The 23,650-nt window shown below is 37.7% G+C and overlaps 1 protein-coding gene across 1 annotated transcript; it reads right to left on the reverse strand.

Annotated features, from left to right (window-relative positions):
- Positions 1-123: 123 nt before the first annotated feature.
- LOC146469350 (TNF receptor-associated factor 4-like) lies at positions 124-23,242 on the reverse strand. The gene is made up of 6 exons (XM_085123406.1): positions 22,874-23,242; positions 22,735-22,786; positions 7,008-7,112; positions 5,047-5,124; positions 4,055-4,138; positions 124-2,592 (listed from the first exon to the last, which is right to left on the reverse strand). The coding sequence occupies exons 1-6, from the start codon at positions 23,092-23,094 to the stop codon at positions 2,011-2,013; spliced, it is 1,122 nt and encodes a 373-aa protein (XP_084979532.1). The 5' UTR covers positions 23,095-23,242; the 3' UTR covers positions 124-2,010.
- Between the last annotated feature and the right edge of the window lie 408 nt (positions 23,243-23,650).

Here is a 23,650-nt window from a genome sequence, read left to right on the forward strand (position 1 = left end):
AATCAAAGTTCACGTTAACCCAGGATTAGCTTAATCTGGCTTTGAGCAACTAGGCCTCTTAAAACTTTCTCTCTGTTGGCTACGAGTAAGCTTGAATAACCAAAGAAATAAGAGAAATGCTCATGGGATACGGTCTTTTTATTCTTTTAGTTCCTTATCTGATTATTGAATGATCTATCGATATGGCATAGTCAATAATTTGAACCCAGGAGTCATGTCATAAGTACGTAAATTATGATCACCAGGGTGAGTGTAGTTCTGAAAAGGACTGTTTGAGGTGACATTGACTGACGTGTTGACAACCGGAGCAGAAGTCGTCATCGGAGTCAAGTAAATTGTGGAGCACCAGTAGATGGTCAATAACCAGAGACATTTAAACGATCTACTGGAGTTTCACATTTTACTCAGGTGATGACTACTGGTTGTCGAAACATCAGACAATAGCGAGATTTGAATTTTAACGCAAACGGCAAAAATGACCACGTGACCATGTTTACCCTTCATTTGCCGCTCACAGTTCTCAGTTTCTCAGTAAAACTGAGTAGTTTTGCGTTAGCATCGAACACCAAAATTTTTCTACCCTATTCTCATCTATGTACTCATTTTTTTTTAAGAAACAAAAACGCGAATCTCACGTTTGCAGTAAAGGCGATTCTAACTCTCTCTTATGTCACCTCAAACAGTCCTTCTCAGGACTACACTCACCAGGATGATCATCATTTTACGTGCTTACGACGTGATATTGTATGATTGTCGACATGTAGTAAATATTTACAGTCCACCGTTTGTATAAATCATGCACGCAACAATTTTTTGTGAGGTGGACACAGATTTATTTTAAGTCGAACGTTGCATGCAAATTGTCAAGTATTGCAGAAAATCAATCAACTGGTTTCAAATCATCTGCAAGAATCACCACGAACATCTCTTACATAACATTTTTTTCGATAAGCTCCCCACGGGAAAAACTAAAAATATTAATTTGTTGTGAAATTGTATAATATTATAAATTTGTAAATTTAGATACCACCTTTTCCTGCCTCAATTCCTGTCTTATTCGTTTTTCATTATTTATTTTTTTTATAATATAATAACTAATTCCTATGTGACAGACGCTCCACCATCGCGATAAGTTCCCCTCTACTATATCTTTGAATGTCCAAATTATACTCAGGTTAGCTTCTTACAAAATAAAGGAAAGGAATTGATGTAGCCTGATTTATCAGACATTCTATGACAAACGCAGTTTGTAACAACAGGAACAGAAAAAGACAAAGAGGCAGGGTAACCTCGTGTACCCGAGCCACAGGACACCCACTTCAGAACAAGTGGGAATATTTGCTAGTCTATCACCAGGCTATTTGCTGTAATTTTTCAGCTTTCCCAAATTGCTTGCTGGTACCCATTTCGTAATGTTTCTTCTCTAAGTTAGACAATGACGTCAAGTGACAATGGAATACAGTATGTAAGTTAGAGGGAACCACCGCTCTCACAACAAAATTGACGTTTAATTGTTGGAAATAGTGTGCAAATTTCAAAGCTTAATTTAAAACGAAGAGATAGCATTTAGCTGCCTTTTTGGATTCCATGATGTCATAGGGATGCCCAACAATTATTCTACACAAAAGAACTTCTATGCTTCTAGACAATATATAACGGTGACCATATAACGTCATAAATCCGAAATGGCCGTGGTTTAGCATTCTCAGAATATTTTATTCCATAAAACAACCGAACACAAAAGAAGAATTTAGTGTAACACAATGGAAATTTAAACACAAAAAAGGCGATAATCATATCCAATTTTTAGAACACTAAAATGCTCTCTCCATCAATTAAAATTACCTTGGAAATATTGATGTTCGAATGAGGCCTTTAACCACTGTTAAAATTAAAGGTTAAAATCCAAGCTTTCGCCGATCAACGGCATCATCAGGAAATCTGGACACTATTTCCAACAATTTAAAGTCGATTTGTTTTAAGAGGGGAGGGTCCCTTTAAGAAAGGAATTCAAGAGGCATCCAGGGACTCCACATCGATTCTTATGAATATCGTATTATCTCGTATGTAGTTTCGAGTTCTAAGTGTATCCAAAGATACAAACTTAGGGCAACCAAACCCAAGACTCTTAACCTTGTTTGGTCGCTTAAAATAATCGCTGTCCCTGTCACACGACAGTCTCCAAACTTTATTCTGCCGCACACCCATGTCATCATCTTGATCGATAAGCACAAAGTCCACTCGTTGCTGAAATGGCCATGGCAGTATGGCATCATATTCTCCTTTCATTATCACAACGTAGAGAGAAAGATGAGTTCCCTTCCCGTGCCCAAGACCATTTAAGAAAGCTTCTGCTCGCAGCTTGTAACCATACTGTCCTGTGTAAAAGGGTGGACTACAAAGCTTTTCTTTTTCCTTCTTGGTTGCAGATTGCTGAAACAACTGCGAGTAGTTGGAGATTTTCCACAGAAATTTTCCATTTGTGCACACATATTCCTGCCTTTGCTCCAGTTCTCTTATTCTCAGATGAGCCAAGTCCAAGTGAATTTGCATATTATCCTGGACATGCTTGTCCATCTCGTTTCGTCGTCCCTGTACCAAATCCAGACACAAGAGAATCACTATATAATTTATTCAGAAGACAAGTCATGTCATGGTACGTGGACTGAGTTGAGTATAATTTGTTAAGTAATCTGGCAAGCAATTTTATATTGGCCATATATGCACAGCAAGAAAAATTAAACTAGTGAACTTTCTAGAGACCACTGCATATTGACGCACGGGGAGCAGGGATGGCGGAGTAGTGAGAGCACTCACCTCCCACCAATGTGGCCCGGGTTCGTTTCCTGGACCCGGCGTCATCATATGTGGGTTGAGTTTGTTGTTGGTTCTCGTCCTTGCTCCGAGGGTTTTTCTCCATGTACTCCAATTTTCCTCCCTCCACAAAAACCAACATTTCCAAATTCCAATTCCACCTGGAAATGGTGGATAGAAAAGCTACCCCGTGGAATCCACTGAAATTCCCATTTATTTCATTTTAATATTTTTATTCTTTTTTTCGTGGTCTCTGACTGATGTCCATTTTTACGTTATAACAGAAAACCCATCAAGGCAAGTACTGACAACCAACCCTGATCTTTCTTTGACCAGGACTTGATATATCAACAGCCAAACTCAGCTTTTGGTAAACTTGGTGTATGCTGGAAGTTTTTGTCTAAAGGTAGAGATCAAACTTTGTACCCCAACATACATGGCCACGCTGTTATATGACCACCTTATGGCACAAACAAAGCTTGCAACCAAAAAACACCATTCTTTCTTCTTGAACGGTGCCTCCTAACAGTGGGGTATTTTTGCACACAAAGTTCCAAAATATAAAAATCATATTGAGTTGGAACTCTAGCATGACAATCTAGACCTTCAAGTTTCAACCATGCGGAAAACTCAAGAGTTTGTTTTCTTAAAAAAATAACCAATGAAATATTTGAATAGCCAGTTCTGTAAGCCTTAAGGACGGTGCCTACTATTGTTACTGCGCATATGTTCTGCGCATCTCGTGATACTCGGGTTTCCTATAACTATGCGGAGAAAGCAGAACTTAGTAAGTGCTTTTGGTATACAAACAGAAAATTGGGGGTAACCATATGCATTTTTCAGAGATAATAAAGCTTCAACTTGGAAAAAAAAAGGCCGGCATACATTGCTTTGTATTTTACTGCATCTCAAAATAATTGTTGCTTAATTATCTCTAAAATAGGCATGGTTACTCCCAATTTTCTTTTTGGATTTCCATAGCCCTTGCTTTTCCCGCATAGTCATAAACCGCACAAAAATACTTCGGTATTAGTAGGCACCGTCCTTAATTCAATGTAGGGTTTTGGCTATCTGTAAAATAATTGTGAGGTGCTACTGAACTGAAGGCACCCTTGAACGTACAATCTGCAGTTCTTTGAATATTATGTTCTTGCACTTGATCCTCCAAAAACAAATAACATTACCGGTAAGTAGGCCAGTTCACAAACTCCAGTAAAATCAGTCACCTCTACTTTCTCACCTTAAATTTGCATCCAATATCAGTATACTGACAAGGCACAATGGCAAGAGGACAATCACCATCTACATCCACATGGCTTGACATCTATCACAAGAAAGGCATTCATAACTATTTTTGGAAAGGTCACTGACGCCGGTAAAAATAAAATAATAATTAAAGTCCCTCACCATTGAAGGGTTTTTTCTTTAAAGGATGTTGACATATTGGGTTAGATTTCAATGACGGGTTTGATTGAAACGGGGTTCAAGCAGTAATCCAAATTGTCTCAAATCAGCTCCAGCTGACAATTAAACACAGAGTGGTCCATAATTTAACTCATCTGAATTGGGCATTAGGACCAAGAAAGCAACTACTGCCCTGCCTTCATTTTGAATATTACATCTTAAACAACTTATTAATAAATCACTTGCTATCTTATATTTATAATTTCATTGTAATTTAGCTTATTAAAATTTTTTTATAGTAATCTATTGTAATTTAGATTGATCTGCTCAGCTCCTTGAAAGAGCAGTTCCTTTCGCAGTCTCACAACGTGTTGACATGTTGGATTAGATTTCAATGAAGGGTTTGGTTGAAACAGGGTACAAATGGTAATCCAATAAGTACCTCAATGAACACAGAATGAGTCCATAATTTAACTGACCTGAATTGGTCATTAGGACATTATTTAAACCATTTGGTTTCTAGGCAGGAATGGTTAAAAATTGAAAGGGTTAAAAGTTGACACTGGCTTTAAAAACTATATCAGGATATTTCGGTCGCTGCTGCAACCTTCTTCAGCTAAGAAAGACTAATGTTGTTGTTTAATACTCTCATGAAGAATATTTTAAGCAACATTCATTAACACATTTAATGTATATTTTACCAGGTATCCAGTTAGTCATTTACATTCTTAGCTAAAGAAAGTAACAGCAGCAACCAAAATGTCCTGATATAGATTTTAAAGCCACCCTTTTGATTTTTGACAATACATTTTTATTCCAGTTCATTACCTGATCCCTTGGAATGTCTGTCCTTCCACAGTTGTTTATGCACTTAATGGGAACTCGTTTGCAATTTTCTAGATGGGTCTGGAAAAAAAAATTGTGTTTGCCCTCATTAAGCAAAGAGCACCTTGAGAGAAAAAAAATGTTCTCACTGATAAAGATTTATGTTCATTTCTCATGACCGACAGCTGGTAGTCAGATATGCCAAAGGAAGCTCACCAGAGTACTTACAAAAACACCAACACCTACTAGTATGAGTTACAAACTAAGGGTAACTCTATTCTCTTCTGTCCGAGGTTTTATGCACTATATAATCTGGATAACAAGGACAGGGGAATATTATGAAAGGTGTTCATGGGGTGGTGGGGGCATGCAGCTTTGTTCTCCAAACCCTGATCCTATTTCAAACCAAAATATGTAATTCTCTAGCACCCTTTTTCAGCAATGTATTCTCTGAAATTTCAAGGTTCCTTCGGTGAATTTTTAAAGCTTTGCTATCTTTTTGCCCAGCAAGAAGAATCCATAGGGTCATTCAGATGGTCTCACGTTATCACAAGACGTGTTATTTTTGACTACTATACCAAATTGCTCCCACAATTTTTCCTTTTCAAAAGCGCATACAGGGGGACGTAGGGGCTGCGGTCTCCAGTGTACTGGCCTGGTCTTTTTTTGCATTCACTCATCAGTCACGAAGGGTCTGGCAATTGTGTCTTCGCAGGCTGGCTTTCGATCTCACCCCGTTTCAGTAAAGCACATTTGACTATGGCTTTGGTCAAAAATCCTGGTAATGAGGATGCAATGATTTGACACAGAAAGTGGCAGACTTTAAAGATCAAAATTTCCATCTCAGGCAAAGCATCTCAGAAAATAGAAAATAGTTAACATTGATTTCAACGGATGCTTTATCTAAACCTCACTGTGTGAGCCAATCAATTGCAAGTATTTATACAAGACAGCATTCATTAGCTAACAACTTCAAAGTGACAATCACAGAACTTCTGTTCTTGCAAAATATCTCATCCCTGTAGAGAATATGTATTAACCTGTGGGGTGTACAATAGAGCACTTTGCCTCTTCCCTCCCACGCCTGCTCGTAACAAGAATAATTAAAAAAAAGCTTCTGTGGGAGGGGTGAAATGGATATTTTCTAATACTATACATTTCTGGTTTAAGTCAGTATGCATTTGGATCAAATAACTATAATCTTGGACAAAAATAGTTAATAAAATAAGCAAAAATGCAAATTTTGTGCATATATTTCAATTTCCCTTAAAGGAAAACACCGCCTGGAGAGTAGCAAACCTTAACTCCCCCCTCCCCCTCACTCAATGCTGCTTTGAAGCCTGGACAATTACCCAGCCCTTTTCTCGGGGGGGGGGGGGGGGGGACAAAAATTGATGAGGGGCAGGGGGGCTGAGTTGTTGATGAATCACTGTAGTGGTGGAATCATTTTTGTCCAAGATTGTAGCTGTTTCTTTACGTATTATTTGAAAGCCAACAAATCAGCCACATGCAGGAAAAACAAATACGGCAATAAAGGCAAATTAACTTTGGTCTCAACAGACAGTGAATTACTACGTCCTGATGTGATGAATGCCCATGGGGACCATAATAACAACTTTGACATGAACACTTGTCATAACTGCAGTTGTGACAAGTTGTGAAATTTACAGGGTTACTAAATATCATTGCTGTTTAAAAAAGCTGTCTTCATAAATGCAATTAACTAGTCAAGTCTTCACTTAAATTTTGCCGCTCTACTGCAACCACAGGCTATAACCATATGAAAAATGCACTATATAAATAATTATAATTCAATACAGTACAATACAATAGAAATTTTATTAACACTCGATCCCCAAACGGGCTTTTCGGTGTATGATAAGTAACAGTAACAACAGTATGAAGACAGCTACCATTGGTTAACTATTATCACTATAATCCAGTAAATCAACTAGTACACTCACTGGAAGGTTTATAAGCTCGCCTGTCCAGTCACACTCATTACCACTGTTGTAGCACTTTACTGTTAGAGACAGCACTGTTCTTTTGCATGCTCTGTCTGGGTACACCTAAAAGTTACACAGAAAATAATATAATCCTAGTTTAAATGAAAGAATGAGAAGTATACAACAGTTACCCTTCCAGTCCCTTGCAAACATTCTTGCAAAAAAGTATTGGTGTCTCGGATGTAACCATTCTATCTTTCCCATCAACTAATAAACCCCCCTTTTTATGTTAGAGGTCTGGCAAGTCCCTTCTTTTGTTGACATTGTTTTCATGAAATTGAGCTTTTAGAGATCTCAATAGTCTGTCTTCTGCTTATTTTCCTCAGACATTGCCAAGTTTTGATCCTTCTGGACTGGATCTTATCAGCAACCAATGCGGGGGATAATAGGAACCAAACTCAGTATTGCCTCACTAGAGGTTCTCTTTTTTGTATATAATTTAAAACTTCTTTGTCACTAGTCCTTATTTGTTTTTATGCACCTTGTGTGTGTGTTTTTGTTAGTTTGTCGGCTTCAGGGTATGATTAAGTGCTTACACAACAACAGCTTGAAGCTATGTTATTCACAAATTTCTGTTATGGAAATGCAAAACAGTCGTGTAAATTTCGTTTTACATACATGTATCTTGAAACAATAGACTTGAAAATTGAATCTCTTATTTGCCAGGGGATTAGGGAGCTATACCAAAAGAAGAGAGGTGTTTAATTGGTTGAGAACAAAAGATATGTCAATATATATGCTGCAGGAGGTTCATTGTTGTGCTGTCATTTCTGACCAATGGGCTTCTGAAAGGCACTTTTTAGTTACTGCACAAGCAACAAAGCGGTTGTTGGTATTCTATTCAATAACAACTTTAATTTTCATGTTCTTAAGGTCTTCCTAGACCCCAACAGTGGTTCCATAATCTGGGATAATGAAGTAAATGGTAAACCTATTACCTTGGCTAACATTTACGCCCCAAATGACGATGACCCGAACTTGTTTGAATCCCTTTTTGAGCATCTTTCAGACTTTCAATGAGAAGAAATTATAATCGGTGGTGATTTAAAATTAGTGCTTGACCTGGAAAAGGACAAGAAGGGCGGCCTTGCCAGAACACATAAAAACGCCTCAAAAGTGGTTCAAGACTTCTCTGAAAATTTGGACTTAGTTGACATCTGGAGAATTCTTAACCCCAAGACAAAATGACGTACTTGGCGGCAAGATCATCCCAACATAATTTATATTTTTTTAAAAATGGACAAGTAACCATGGTAAGACATAATTTAAAGCGTTCTCTGGTAAAAAGCTGAAAAAAGTTATAATGAGCTTTCGATTGCCAGTCTGCAATCTTTGACAAGTGATGAATAAAAAGTGCAAACATGAAATATATACAGCTAAAAGTGTGAAAAAGAAAAAATTATAATAAAAACAATAAAAATTCTTTGTGGGAATAAAAAACAAATTCCAGGAGTGAGATGATTTCCTTGGTGGTGACTTTGGTTCTTAGGTGTAGGGTGGTGTCTTTGTTGAGCTTTTTTCAGATATATTTACAGGCTTTTTGGACAGGTATAGCTGTGAAGAGACAAACCACATCCGATGAAACCATGGCTTCGTTATTAGAAATTTCTAGGATGGTGACTTGATCAGCAAATTCCATTGAATTAGGGACAAAGTAACCATTGCAGATCTGGATGGGTGCCAGGATGTCAGTGAGAAATTTAGATGTATTGTAAAGAGCTGAAACAATGGGCTGGAGGGGATAACCAGGCTTGGATTTCACTCTATCAAATAACTACTTCATATACAATGGTTCTATTTACAAACAGATACACTGTTGTGCAATGGGTAGTCCAGTCAGAGAACTGAGAATGTTCAATGGACAGATATCCTTCTTGGACATCTTAGTATCCAGAAGGGATGGCGTACTTGGATTTTTATTCACACCACAAGGAAAAACACAAAATAAGTACTGCCTCTACTCTTCTGAATTGGCTTCTAACCTTCCAAGCACCTCTGCGGGTATATCAAGAGAACTGACTTATGTCACAAATGCCCTGGTATCAAACGGCTACCCCCAATCTTTCATTTCAAACATCCTGAAGAAGAAACCACCTGAATTAACTACTCCATCCCCAGAAGAGTTAGTTGGGTTGTTCTTTAAATGGGTCTAGACCCTCCCCAAACCCATATCACAGCTTCGTAGTTTTGCCATATATCAAAGGCCTAACCGAACCAGTCACAAGACTACTTGGAAATAATGGAATCCAAACCACAAGCAGAGTACCCCTCAAGACCTAGCAGCAGGAATTTATTTCCCCCAAGTCAGGACCACTGGTTGATCAACAGACAAATGTTGTTTACAAGATTCCATGTGCCGACTGTTCGTGGAGTTATATTGGAGAAACTGGAAGGTGCTTAAAAACAAGAGTTAGTGAACATATTATAAACACAAAAGCCTTTAAATCAAAGGCTCCTGTGAGCCAACTCATGAATGCAGATGACACATCGGTAATTACGTGGGATGCCTGTGCAGCCCACGTTATAAAATGGGGGCCGTTTGTATCCACAAATGCGCATCTTTCAATTATTAACTCGTTTTAGATGTATCAAATTCAGTTTTCTCCTAGAGGGATCTTTTTGTCTCGTATTGTCCTTATTGTCTTTAACAAAAACGGTCCAATCAGAATGCAATATTTTAGTGTATGTCAGGAGGGATCGGACGGGAGTTAATTACTATTGTGATTATTCAGGTCCTAGTGATCTCTCGGTGGAACTGAAAAGGCTTGACTTTAGTGGCGTGGCCATATTGTTTTAATGTTTTAGATTCCAATGTGCCGTTTTCAAAAAGAAAACTAACCCTTTTGAAGCAGTAAATCGAAAGAATAACTTCTAAGAAGCACTCGACAGTGAAAACGGTGGAAGTTGGAGAGTTTAAAGCAAAGGAATCATGCTTCTGTTTGACAGTTGTAGAACCATCCAGAATACGTGGGGGAAAGATCATTGATAAGCTAAAACACACATCGCATGACTTTGTCGATTTGATGCTTAAACGCAACTGGAAATCCACTTCACAAAAACATTAAAGGTTTGATTGTCAATTTTTACTAAAAGTTTTCATTTAGGAAAGCTTTTTGCCTGTTTTCTTTCTGTTTTTTTTGATGAAACGAAAACAATTTGCAATCTTACATTGTAATCTTAATTACACTTTTATTTACATAACCAGAGTAAAAAACGTGAGTCACGCCGCGTTATTGTAATAGAATCTCCGGTACAACGAAAGACTTTTGTATGAGAAGCAAAAATATGATGAAAGTTGTCAAGTTTTCATGTATGCAAAAAGTTATGATTAGCAGTGAACTTTTCAGATAAAAAGAGTGCTCCTTTCAGCTGAAGACATTTTCTGGCGGGAACTATTTTTAGGCGGCAAAATTTCAAGTAGCGCAACTCAATATCACGCAATCTTTCTGACTAAAACTGTTCAGTTAGTTCAATCGCGAAGGGAGGGAAGGTTAAAAAATCGGTGAGGCGTACAATAAATGAGGCCACTAGTGCTAAACATAGTCAACGCATCCCACATAAACGCTCTGAAAAGCGTCTCGTTGGAATTAAGACGGCTATGGACACTTCCTTGAAAGCTAAAAGAAATTATATCTTTGTCCGATCATGTAACGAGAAATAACCATTCTTGTACTATAAAAATGATTGTAAACTTATTCCCTACTGATTTTTCTGTTGCGCTGATTAAAAATTTTTCACGTTTTTTTTTATTTTAAGTGTGCATGCCCGAAAGTTAACAACTGAACCAACCAACCAACCAAGTGAAACTGCACCATCGCTACAACTTGTTCATTGTGCATGTGCGCATTCACAAGTTAAAAAGGTTCCAACATTGCAACACACGCATGGCTGAATGACCACTCCAGTCTGTGGACAAAATTGACGCTCACTGTGCATTTCATCCACAGATGTAACCCTATCTAGACCGGGCTTTATGTGTCTTCTGGGGCTGAGTAGGGCTGATTGTGCCCCCCCCCCCCCACCCTCCATAACTTTGAAAGTATAAAGGCTATGACAGTGAGACTTAGAAGCTAGATAGTACATCCAAAGATGTCTCCTTTGAGGTCTGCATCGCGAAGTGATGATGTCATATGATGTGGTAATTACACGGAATGCCCGCAGGGCATGACGTGTCTAGGTTTCGGTCGGGTATCTTTTTTTTCATCGGTGTCATAAATGTGCACATTAATTTATGCATTAAACTCTGTCCTCCCCTAGTAAGGATTTATTGTTCTGATTGTCTTCAACAGAAGCGGCCCAATCAAAATCTATTTTTCAGGTACATATCACGAGAGAGGGGACCCACTCATCACTTCTGTGTGACGTAAAATCATCATTTGATTTATTCATTAAAACTAGATTAAATTCTTCCCTCTCCCAGAAGGGATCTATTGTTTTGATTGTCTTGAACAAAAGCGGCCCAATCAAACTCCATTATCTGCGCGTATATATATCACGAGGGAGGGGACCCACTCATCTCTACTTGTGTGACGTCAAAGCAAATCATCATTTGGAAAAGTTGTTTTCGTTCAATGGCGGCCACATGTCTGAATTTAAGACTCCGGATCTGCCGTTTTCAGAGAGAAAACCAACCTTTTTCAAGCAGTAAATCGAAATAATAACTTCTAGGTAGTACTCGACAGTTGAAACGGCGGAAATTGGGAGAGTTCACAGCAAAGAAAATCCGCTTTAAGAAACAGATCGAATGATCAACGCGAAAAATTAGAGCTAGAGGAGGCCAGACCAGTTCAGCGGGGTCATGACGTTATTGCATAGTTATTTCTGGTATGATTCCTAGTAACACAACGATAAGTATCACGCAATATATCTGAATAAAACCATTCAGACAATTATTTCAATAGCCAAGGGAGGATATTTTTTAAATATCTGCGAAACATACAATGGGGAATAATTGGGGCTACATTAAGCATTCCGTGTAATGCCATTAGAGGGGCATCTTGTTTAGTCATGTTTGCCAAATGGTGGCCATCTTGGATTTCTGGATTCTCCTAAAACCTCAGGAAAGCGCCAAAATTTAACAAAAAGTAACCCAGACCATTAAAGGAACACTATAATGGGCTAAAATCACAACAGTGCCAGGAAGAAAAGTGATTTTTCTTCATTTTAAAAACTGAATTTCTATTTTCTGAAAAAACTGCCTGTCAAAAATTGGTTGCCATGGTATTATCAAAGTCAATCAACACTTACTGACCACATCAAATTTTTCTGAGATAAATTTCTGATAAAGTCCTGAAGCTTCGGGCGTTTGCTCAAATATATACCTCCTCCTTCCCCCCCCCCCCCCCCCCCCATCTACATAGGGTTTATGTGACTCGAAAAGGTTGATACATAACAATGGATGAGAAAATCTGTCATCTACTTAGAAAATATGATTATCATAGCTCAACACAGGTACTAACAATATTCAGGGCAATATCATAGCTCTGAGTTCTGTCTGAAAACTGGTCACTTCAAGTTACTTTCTTTGATAACACAAATTATTTGTTACTAGCAACTGAAATGTCTTCCAATCAGCTCCTTGTATAATTGATTAACACACAACTGACATAACACAGGAAAGTACTGCTCAGTAGCTTTCATTTGAATTTCATCTACTTATTCAAAATTTAGAACCATATTGTACAGTATAATAAACAGCACTGGTCACAAAAAAGTATGACTTGTACTACTTGAGCAGTAGCTTTCATTTGAATGGTCATTCACAGACTTAAAAGTTAGAGCCACATTGTACAGCATAAATTATAAACAGCACCACATGAAAGTACTGCTCAGTAGCTTTCATTTGAATGGTCACACTTTAGGATTTCATTCACAGGTTCAAAAGTTAGAACCACCTTGCACAGCATAATAAACAGCACGGCAGGAAAGTACTGTAAACAAGAGTCAGATTGTTTCCGGACAGTCAGAATGTTTCCGGACTCAATTTTGCTTGTTTATTAGACAAATATGCCGTCTTTTCTACTTAATAAGCAAGTTTGACACATCAAGTTTGCTTATTAAACAAGAAAGACACTATTTTTTGCTTATTAAACAAAGAAGGCGCTCTTTTCGCTTATTAAACATGTAACTTTTGCTTATTAAACAAAACTGCACGCGTTTATTGCTTATTAAACAAAAAGTAACACGATTTGGCAGACACGAATATAATTTATCAGTCGCCATTACGGAAAAAAATATCCAGAACAAAGGCAGCCCAATCAATAAATCATTCTGCACAAAGTTATTTTGGTAGGAGTGCCGTCTGCTTAATCCTTCTTTTAAGCGAAATTAAGGCGTTATTTTCCTTTTCTAACAGCTACTTTTCTTAGAAGTTTGACTTCTCGGCACGATCAGTCGGCGGCCGTGACTTGACGATCGATGGGAGTTCACGTTTGAAAACAAGTAAAAATTCCTCTTTACTCTTATTGCTCCATCAAATGGGGAAGTTGAAATATTTGTGAATACAACAACAACGGGGCGATTTAAAGTTTTTGTTGAGCATGGCCTTAGAGCTGTTCGTTGTTCTGAACAACGAGCAGCGGCGCGCTCTATATTGTTGATTTCGTCGTTATTTGACAGTCACGACGAAATGAACAACAATTACGGCGCTTCGCGTTCAATGGATTTATTTCGCACGGACAATTTACCGCGGCCAAAAAAATATAATCTTGAAAGAGATCTTCAAGAAAAAAATGGAGTAGATTCTGCAAAGATGTTTCCACCCACAGTACCAGTAAACGTCGAATAAACATCTCAGATGATATTTAATTTGATCCTGATCTACATGTACTGCAGAACGCAAACTTTCCCAGATCAAATTTTCGTCAACCGAATTGACCGTCGAACCGAGATTAATAGCGCCGTTACTTTGATTAAAACTTGTATTTTCTATATCAAATTCATTTCAACTGTAAAGAGAAAACTATTAAGTGCCAAGACATGACAGAATGAAGGAATTACCGGAATGTAGAATATAATCCACGGTCTGATTCAGGCTATTCTTTTTTGTTTATTAAGCAAGAACGACGACTCTTTTCGTTTATTAAACAATGTAGTTTTGATTAATAAACAAAACTGCGCGTGCTTTTTGCCTATTAAACAAAACGTACCAGAAGTAAGAAGTAGACACATTACGGAAAGAAGGGCGACTCTTATCGTTTTTTATATCCACAGCTAGAGCGGCAGCGCCGCTTGATCTCCACCGCACATACAACAATTCGCGTCTTCAAAATGCTCACGCTGTTTTTACAACTTCGGTTGAAAATGTACTTTCTACGGTGGGGAAAAGCATAGAAACCTCACGCTCTTGGTTTTTAATTATTTTTTCGTTTTTTATGTTTTTGTTTTTGTCGACCTGGAAGAAATATACAAATTCAGAGACAGCGGCCACAATTCCAGTGTCACGCAATATTATGAACAGACCATTACACAGGGCCCAGTTGTTCAAAGCCCGATTAAGCCAATCCTAGATTAACAAGAACTTTGATTCGAGTTTATTAAATTACTGAGCAAAAAATATTTTTCAAAAAGATTTTTGTCCCTCAGTTTTGACGATGAATCTCCTTACCACTAGCTTAAAATTAGATTTTAAAAACATTTTTAACGAGCGAGCTGGAAACCTCGGTTAGCGTTAATCGGCTTTCGAACAGCCCAAATTCTAAAAGCCGGAGGCAAGACAAGTGAAATTTCATGATCAAGGTCTATCTCTTTCACAAAGGTTAAATATTCGCTTCAGGGAAACTTTTTTGTGACTTGTTGAAATACGGACATTTTCCAGTAGTCGCAGTTCATACTTGTTCAGGATGCAAAAACTTCGTGTTTTGCAGTTTAAGGTTATTCCATCAGTCGAGAGACCAGTTTTTAAAATCTTATAAGCTAGCTGAACAATATAACCAATAAGTTTATTTTAGATGACTAAAATTATTTTCTTTTAGCCAGAAATACAATCTTTACGATCGTTCGTTTACAGCTGCAACCAATTCGGGATTATTTTGCGCGGGAAAAAAAAAGCCGAGAATTAGAAATCAAATTTTCGATTGACAAGGCAATGTAGGATACAATAGAGATACCTTGCTATTTACGTTCTCTTATCCCTTGAAATTTTAGTTAATACATTGACTTAATTTGAACTCACCTTTTTTCTGGCGCTTTCCTCGTCCAAATTGAAGCCAACTTAAGGTCGTACCAGGTCAGGCCTCGTTGTTGTTGTTTAGCAATGCAAAATTCATTGTTTAAGTCTTGACCTTTAAATTTTGTTGTTCCTCAGACACCAAGGGCCGGATTGAAAAAACAGCTTCCGATGACTAAATGTTTAAATATAAGTTTACGTTTATCAAACGCGCTGCCAGGTGAAAATAATCGCATGCAAAATTTTAGTCTGCATCCATTTGCCAAGTCCAGCCACCGCGGGTATCAAGTGAAATCTGCCTTTGACATTTAGAAATATCCGTTCCTCGAGTTCCTCGTGTAATTTAGCAGATAGTCCGGCACACTGAGATTTCTGAAGAATTTTCATGAAAACAGTCAGTGTCTCGCGATCGGGTCATTGCGTACCATGATGTGATATGCCAGTAAGTCATTTCACGGCCTAGTTAGTTCATAGTCTCGGCCATTTAAACCTTTTCATGAATCACCTTTATTATAATTAAACCATGTCTTTCAAAGATCTCCTCCACTGACTTCTTTAGGGACGCTACAAGAACCGCCTGTAGCATATGCGGTCCTCCCATACAAGTGATAAAGAACCTGTTTCGGTTCCCATAGCACTAAAATACGCAATACCGCATACAGCCGTTCTTCGCCGAAAAGAAAAAAAAGCCGTCTTCGCCAAAAAATCCACTCACATAGTTAAAGGAAGTGCACCATCGAGATTGCTGTTCACTTTGCTTGTGCGGATTTCTCGAACCTCAAGCACTTCGCGTTCGTTGGCGCGCTATATGAACTCAGACGCGCGTCATTGACGACCAATCACAATGATTGCTGTCAAGATCTGTCAGTGTCAATCAAACAAAAGAAAACCAATTTTCGCGGGATTCGCGGGGAATCAAGCGTCATTTTATGAGGAATAGTCCCTGAAAAGCCGGTAAGAAACCCAGCGCCCTCTCATCATGCAGAGTATCAAAAAAAAAAAAAAAAAAAAAAGAGAAAGAAAGGTTCCCTAGTAAATTCTGAACTGATGAAAATTCTAGAGCGAATTTGAATACCATAAACATGCAATGCTTCGCACATTATACACTCTTTATCCACTCTTTGGTTCATTTGTACATATTTTATGCGGTGAGATGAGTGGCAGAGTGATTGAAATTTGGTGCATATAACTTAGCGTTAATTTCACGTGACAAACAACCCCGCAAAAATTCATCTCACCCGTGTTCAGTCTTTTAAAAATATTATTCCACAACAACGATTGTTTTAGGTTGTATTCAAACTCTCTCTGGGGTTTTCATCAGTTCAGAATTTACTTGGGACATGATGAGAGGGCGCAGGATTTCTTAGCGGCTTTTTGGGGACTATTCCTGTGACTCCCCGCGAAAATTGGTTTTCTTTTGTTTGATTGACACTGACAGATCTTGACAGCAATCATTGTGATTGGTCGTCAATGACGCGCGTCTGAGTTCAAATTTGCGCCAGGCGTAACTGATGCGAAGTGCTTGAGATTCGAGAAACCCGCTCAAGCAAAGGGATCAGGACCAGACAGCAATCTCGATGGTGCACTTCCTTTAACTATATGAGTGGATTTTTTTGGCGAAAACGGCTTTTTTTCCTTTTCGGTGAAGAACGGCTGTAGGCGGTTTTGCGTATTTTAGTGCTATGGGAACCGAAACAGGTTCTTTATCACTTGAATGGGAGGACCGCATGTGCTACAGGCGGTTTTTATAGCGACCCTAAAGGAGGAGATCTTTGAAAGACATGGTTTAATTATACTTAAGGTGATTCATGAAAAAGTTTAAAAGGCCGAGACTATGAACTAATTTGGCCGTGAAATGACTTACTGGCATATCACATCATGGTACGCAATGACCCGATCGCGAGACACTGACTGTTTTCATGTAAATTCTTCAGAAATCTCAGTGTGCCGGACTATCTGCTGAATTACACGAGGAACTCGAGGAACGGATATTTCTAATTGTCAAAGGAAGATTTCAGTTGATACCCGCGGTGGCTGGACTTGGCAAATGGATGCAGACTAAAATTTTCCATGCGATCATTTTCACCTGGCAGCGCGTTTGATAAACTTATATTTAAACATTTAGTCATCGGAAGCTGTTTTTTCAATCCGGCCCTTGGTGTCTGAGGAACAACAAAATTTAAAGGTCAAGACTTAAACAATGAATTTTGCATTGCTAAACAACAACAACGAGGCCTGACCTGGTACGACCTTAAGTTGGCTTCAATTTGGACGAGGAAAGCGCCAGAAAAAAGGTGAGTTCAAATTAAGTCAATGTATTAACTAAAATTTCAAGGGATAAGAGAACGTAAATAGCAAGGTATCTCTATTGTATCCTACATTGCCTTGTCAATCGAAAATTTGATTTCTAATTCTCGGCTTTTTTTTTCCCGCGCAAAATAATCCCGAATTGGTTGCAGCTGTAAACGAACGATCGTAAAGATTGTATTTCTGGCTAAAAGAAAATAATTTTAGTCATCTAAAATAAACTTATTGGTTATATTGTTCAGCTAGCTTATAAGATTTTAAAAACTGGTCTCTCGACTGATGGAATAACCTTAAACTGCAAAACACGAAGTTTTTGCATCCTGAACAAGTATGAACTGCGACTACTGGAAAATGTCCGTATTTCAACAAGTCACAAAAAAGTTTCCCTGAAGCGAATATTTAACCTTTGTGAAAGAGATAGACCTTGATCATGAAATTTCACTTGTCTTGCCTCCGGCTTTTAGAATTTGGGCTGTTCGAAAGCCGATTAACGCTAACCGAGGTTTCCAGCTCGCTCGTTAAAAATGTTTTTAAAATCTAATTTTAAGCTAGTGGTAAGGAGATTCATCGTCAAAACTGAGGGACAAAAATCTTTTTGAAAAATATTTTTTGCTCAGTAATTTAATAAACTCGAATCAAAGTTCTTGTTAATCTAGGATTGGCTTAATCGGGCTTTGAACAACTGGGCCCTGTGTAATGGTCTGTTCATAATATTGCGTGACACTGGAATTGTGGCCGCTGTCTCTGAATTTGTATATTTCTTCCAGGTCGACAAAAACAAAAACATAAAAAACGAAAAAATAATTAAAAACCAAGAGCGTGAGGTTTCTATGCTTTTCCCCACCGTAGAAAGTACATTTTCAACCGAAGTTGTAAAAACAGCGTGAGCATTTTGAAGACGCGAATTGTTGTATGTGCGGTGGAGATCAAGCGGCGCTGCCGCTCTAGCTGTGGATATAAAAAACGATAAGAGTCGCCCTTCTTTCCGTAATGTGTCTACTTCTTACTTCTGGTACGTTTTGTTTAATAGGCAAAAAGCACGCGCAGTTTTGTTTATTAATCAAAACTACATTGTTTAATAAACGAAAAGAGTCGTCGTTCTTGCTTAATAAACAAAAAAGAATAGCCTGAATCAGACCGTGGATTATATTCTACATTCCGGTAATTCCTTCATTCTGTCATGTCTTGGCACTTAATAGTTTTCTCTTTACAGTTGAAATGAATTTGATATAGAAAATACAAGTTTTAATCAAAGTAACGGCGCTATTAATCTCGGTTCGACGGTCAATTCGGTTGACGAAAATTTGATCTGGGAAAGTTTGCGTTCTGCAGTACATGTAGATCAGGATCAAATTAAATATCATCTGAGATGTTTATTCGACGTTTACTGGTACTGTGGGTGGAAACATCTTTGCAGAATCTACTCCATTTTTTTCTTGAAGATCTCTTTCAAGATTATATTTTTTTGGCCGCGGTAAATTGTCCGTGCGAAATAAATCCATTGAACGCGAAGCGCCGTAATTGTTGTTCATTTCGTCGTGACTGTCAAATAACGACGAAATCAACAATATAGAGCGCGCCGCTGCTCGTTGTTCAGAACAACGAACAGCTCTAAGGCCATGCTCAACAAAAACTTTAAATCGCCCCGTTGTTGTTGTATTCACAAATATTTCAACTTCCCCATTTGATGGAGCAATAAGAGTAAAGAGGAATTTTTACTTGTTTTCAAACGTGAACTCCCATCGATCGTCAAGTCACGGCCGCCGACTGATCGTGCCGAGAAGTCAAACTTCTAAGAAAAGTAGCTGTCAGAAAAGGAAAATAACGCCTTAATTTCGCTTAAAAGAAGGATTAAGCAGACGGCACTCCTACCAAAATAACTTTGTGCAGAATGATTTATTGATTGGGCTGCCTTTGTTCTGGATATTTTTTTCCGTAATGGCGACTGATAAATTATATTCGTGTCTGCCAAATCGTGTTACTTTTTGTTTAATAAGCAATAAACGCGTGCAGTTTTGTTTAATAAGCAAAAGTTACATGTTTAATAAGCGAAAAGAGCGCCTTCTTTGTTTAATAAGCAAAAAATAGTGTCTTTCTTGTTTAATAAGCAAACTTGATGTGTCAAACTTGCTTATTAAGTAGAAAAGACGGCATATTTGTCTAATAAACAAGCAAAATTGAGTCCGGAAACATTCTGACTGTCCGGAAACAATCTGACTCTTGTTTGTACTACTCAGTAGCTTTCATTTGAATGGTCACTCATGATTTTTAGGATTCCATTGACGGATTTTTAGGATTTCATCCACAGACTTATAAGTTAGAAATTATGGTGTAAGATGATGAAAAGGTGCAACCTTAATGTCTGTGAAAGTTTAAAGAAAAAGACAAGAACTTCTTGCTGATACCTTTAAGAACAATGGAAGCTCCCAGGACTCGCAAGACAAGAGCTGTAAGGCAATTACTGGTAAAAAGCTTCAGACAATCCTTCCTACATCCTGAGTCATGATTTTCATTAAGAGATTGAAATACATAGACAAAGAGTATCAGTTTACCAGCTTCTATCAGATTAATTATAGATAAAAAACCTTCTGACCTTGGAATCTCACCAAAAGAAATATTTAAAAGTGAAAGAAGAAAATCATCTGGAATTGATTTCCTTCTTGGATGATAGAAAATGAATATTTACTTGAAGTAATGATATATATGTGACCAAAACAATTAGGAAATGTCAGGCAGGAATTTGTCATGGAACATAAAGTAATTTTATAAGTACAAGCAGATGTTAGAATGATCAGTGGTCAATAGTTGACTCCCATGTTTGTTCCCAACAGGCTGATAAGCTGCAACAACCTTATCTTATCTGACTCTCTTGTGTAGACTTCAAATGTGCTATCTAAGAAAGCAACAGGAGGGAACTGAAACACTTTTGTTTCTATTCAAACTGTTGACAACAGATCGTTCATTCCCAAACATCTAATTCTGTGGAAACAGCACCTCAGACAAGGGAGGGTACAAAAACAGCAATTGAACACGGAAACAGGAAGAATATTATTAAGGACATAGCAAGATACCCAAAAAGTAAACAAAGTTGAGATTAGATAAGAGGCAGTCTGTCACCCAAAGCAAATAAAAAAGGCCCATTGATTCAGGATAAAAATTATTTTAAGAGTAAACTGACCGGAAGGAGACTGTAACACTCAACCATTTCCTTATTAATTTTTGACACTGACCTTAGTTCCAAAGTTCTTCAATCTTTTCAAAACTTGGTCAAGAAATACAAAGCAGTGTGGGCATGTTTTGAGACTAATATAAGCTCAGAATGGAAATTATTGGTCATTTTCTCCTAAGCAACCACCTTTATTTCATGGATTTTCAGAGATACAACTCCCCTCAATAAATTATTTCAAATTTCAAGATATTTCCATCATTCAATTTTTCAAGCATTCTCATGGAACCAGGAAGCCACAAAATTTTCGTGATAATATTACAGTGGACTCCTGATAACTCGAACCCTCGCTAACTTGAACCTTGCGCTAGTTAACTCGAACCAATTTTCCTTTCCCTTCAGGTCATTTTCAATATAATTTTACCCTCGCTAACTCGAACCAATTTTCCTTTCCTCTCGGGTCATTTTCTATATAATTTTACCCTTGATAACTCGAACTTTTTTCAATTTCCCCTGAAGGTTTGAGTTATTGGGAGTCGACTATATTTCATTAGCTTCATTTTTTTGGCAACTTTATGGAATTTTTTTTGTAACACTGTGGCACCATCACAATAATGATTATTGACGGGTGCTAATCTTATTCAAGGCTAGTTTTCTCTTATATTTTTAATATAATACATTAATAGTCACAATCTAGCAAAGTCAAGTTATACACCACAACTGTTACAGACAGCCCAGCAACATGAAAACAGGCATGGTGACCCCTCTTCCTACCTTAATTTTCGAAACGGTAGTTTAAAAGTTTTTCGTTGTCACTTCTTTTTCAGTAACTATGACTTCTTTTCAGCAACTATGACTGTGTTCTATGTAACTCAGAATGTGAAACATCAACAAGAACAGTGTTGAACAAAATTTGGAAACATTAATTTATTGGAGACAATACAAAACCACTTTTAAAATCCAACACTTAATTGCTTTTCCCTAGGGACGAGTCATTATATTAACAGCTTATTGTTGGCCAGCTAAGCTGGGTACAGTGGACACCTTTGCAAAAAATATGTATATATTTGAGTGCATCAAAAATCTGGTGTGAAAACTGGAAAAGATAAGATGCACAGATAGGCAGCTTCCTCCCGATCTATGCGCTTGTATATTGAAGGATTCCTGATACCGTAGTGACCTTTAACTTTGATTGTATCGATCAGCAAATGAAAATGAAAAAGATTACATCGTTTTGTTTGGCTTTCGTGCATGACCGTGGCATAAAATCATACACCGACAAAGCTACTATTATTATTGCAGCAATTAAGTTACAAGATTAACACGAACAGCCTGTACTGTAAGGTTGAAAGCTGCACAACAGACGTCACGCGATGGCACGGCACCCGGGATGCCCTTGAAATATGGCCTGCCATTTTCAGAAAGTAAAAGTTCTCGCTCCATTCAAGGGGCATGTACATCTTTCAGATCTGTAACGATTCCTACTTTTATCTGAATATGCATGTCCTTGCTCTATTCAGAACAATGATGCATGAACAAACGATAAGCTATGACTATCGATATCGATTGATATCATAAATGCACAAGATTATTATTAATTTCCACGAAATCAATGCAGTGAAAATTTCGTCGCTAACTCCTCGGGGTATTTCTTTACCCCAAAGCGTAAACAAAATCTTAAGATTCCTCCATACAAAATAACCAGCAATTTTATAAACGAATTAAATGTAGCTGCTGTTAATTAAATCAAGTGTTTTAATTTGCGTGGTTAGAATTGAAAATTCGCCGGTCAAAGAATTTCGCGCAGAGTATATATATTTGATTTTAACAGCTGATTTTTAAAGTTCATTTTCGTTTTTATATGACTTTGGCTTACACTTTTAAGCTGTCTTTATCCGTAGGTGTGAAAAAGGGAAAGAAAACTAGGGCAGTCTGCTTTTTGTATTGCTTCCAATGCCCCAAACATTCGTTGCGACGGTAGCAGGCAAATTAATAACAGCTTTACGGCTGATTCAAGACATCTACCATATTTACGAGCACCTCACCTTTTCTCTCGTAAGTGTCCTCCGATCAATCGGGCAAAATGCTGGAGGTTTTCTGGGAAGAAAACGGGATGAATTATTAAGGATATCGGCCTTTACCTTTTAAACAAAGCGCTGTTTGGCACATTACTGTAAGGTTCACCTCAAAATTGGCTCAAGGCAAGATTCGCAGAACCGATGGCCACAATCTCGCGTTTGAACAGGATCACGGAAAGCAAGCTGGCATATTGGACATAAGTAATCTGGTGATATGGGACTGACAAAATCTGCATCATAACCTCCCATCTGCGAGCGATTTAAAGGAGCAGCCGATGGCTGCGACGAAGAATAGTTCACAGAAGACGTCAACAGACCATCCGCCATCTTGTGTTTATGCTCAAAATACACGGTTAATAAATTATTAATAACTTCCCGATTATTCTACAGGCAATCCGATAGGCCGTGAACTATTCAAAAAGCGACGAATATTTTGTGTTTTTGTATTTGTTTTGTTTACACTCAAAAGAAAAAAGATATTTGAATAGGCAGGTAAATATTCAAGAACGAAAATAATAAACCGTGCCAAATTATTAGAAAACGTCTGATGATGTACGATATTGGTTAAATTATTCAATTTTTCATCTAAATTTATTTTTTTATTCATTACAATCACATTGTATTATTGAATAATGAAATCTTGCTTAGCATTAAATTCAAATACGGAATTGACGAGAAACGAAATGATTTGGAAATTTAACATTTTACCAAAAAAATACAGTATTTTACCAAAAGAAATATATGAATTAATTACACCAACTGCAGGTAGAGACTAATTATTAATCATTATTCATAGGGAGTAATTTTGGCCTTCCATTTTTCCTAAAATGGGAATAAACATCTTACAGGTAACCCTATAAGCTATATAGTTGTGTGCAAAGGT

This window comes from Pavona decussata, unplaced genomic scaffold (assembly GCF_977016875.1).
Source record: "Pavona decussata unplaced genomic scaffold, jaPavDecu1.1 SCAFFOLD_124, whole genome shotgun sequence".
Taxonomy (NCBI): Eukaryota; Metazoa; Cnidaria; class Anthozoa; order Scleractinia; family Agariciidae; genus Pavona; species Pavona decussata.

Coding starts and splice junctions, on each gene's coding strand:
- LOC146469350 (XM_085123406.1), bottom strand. CDS start 23,094: ATGGCGGATGGTCTGTTGACGTCTTCTGTGAACTATTCTTCGTCGCAG. Junction 5,125..7,007: donor GCGAGCTTATAAACCTTCCA/GTGAGTGTACTA, acceptor TTTTTTTTCCAG/ACCCATCTAGAAAATTGCAA. Junction 4,139..5,046: donor CAGACATTCCAAGGGATCAG/GTAATGAACTGG, acceptor TTCTTGTGATAG/ATGTCAAGCCATGTGGATGT.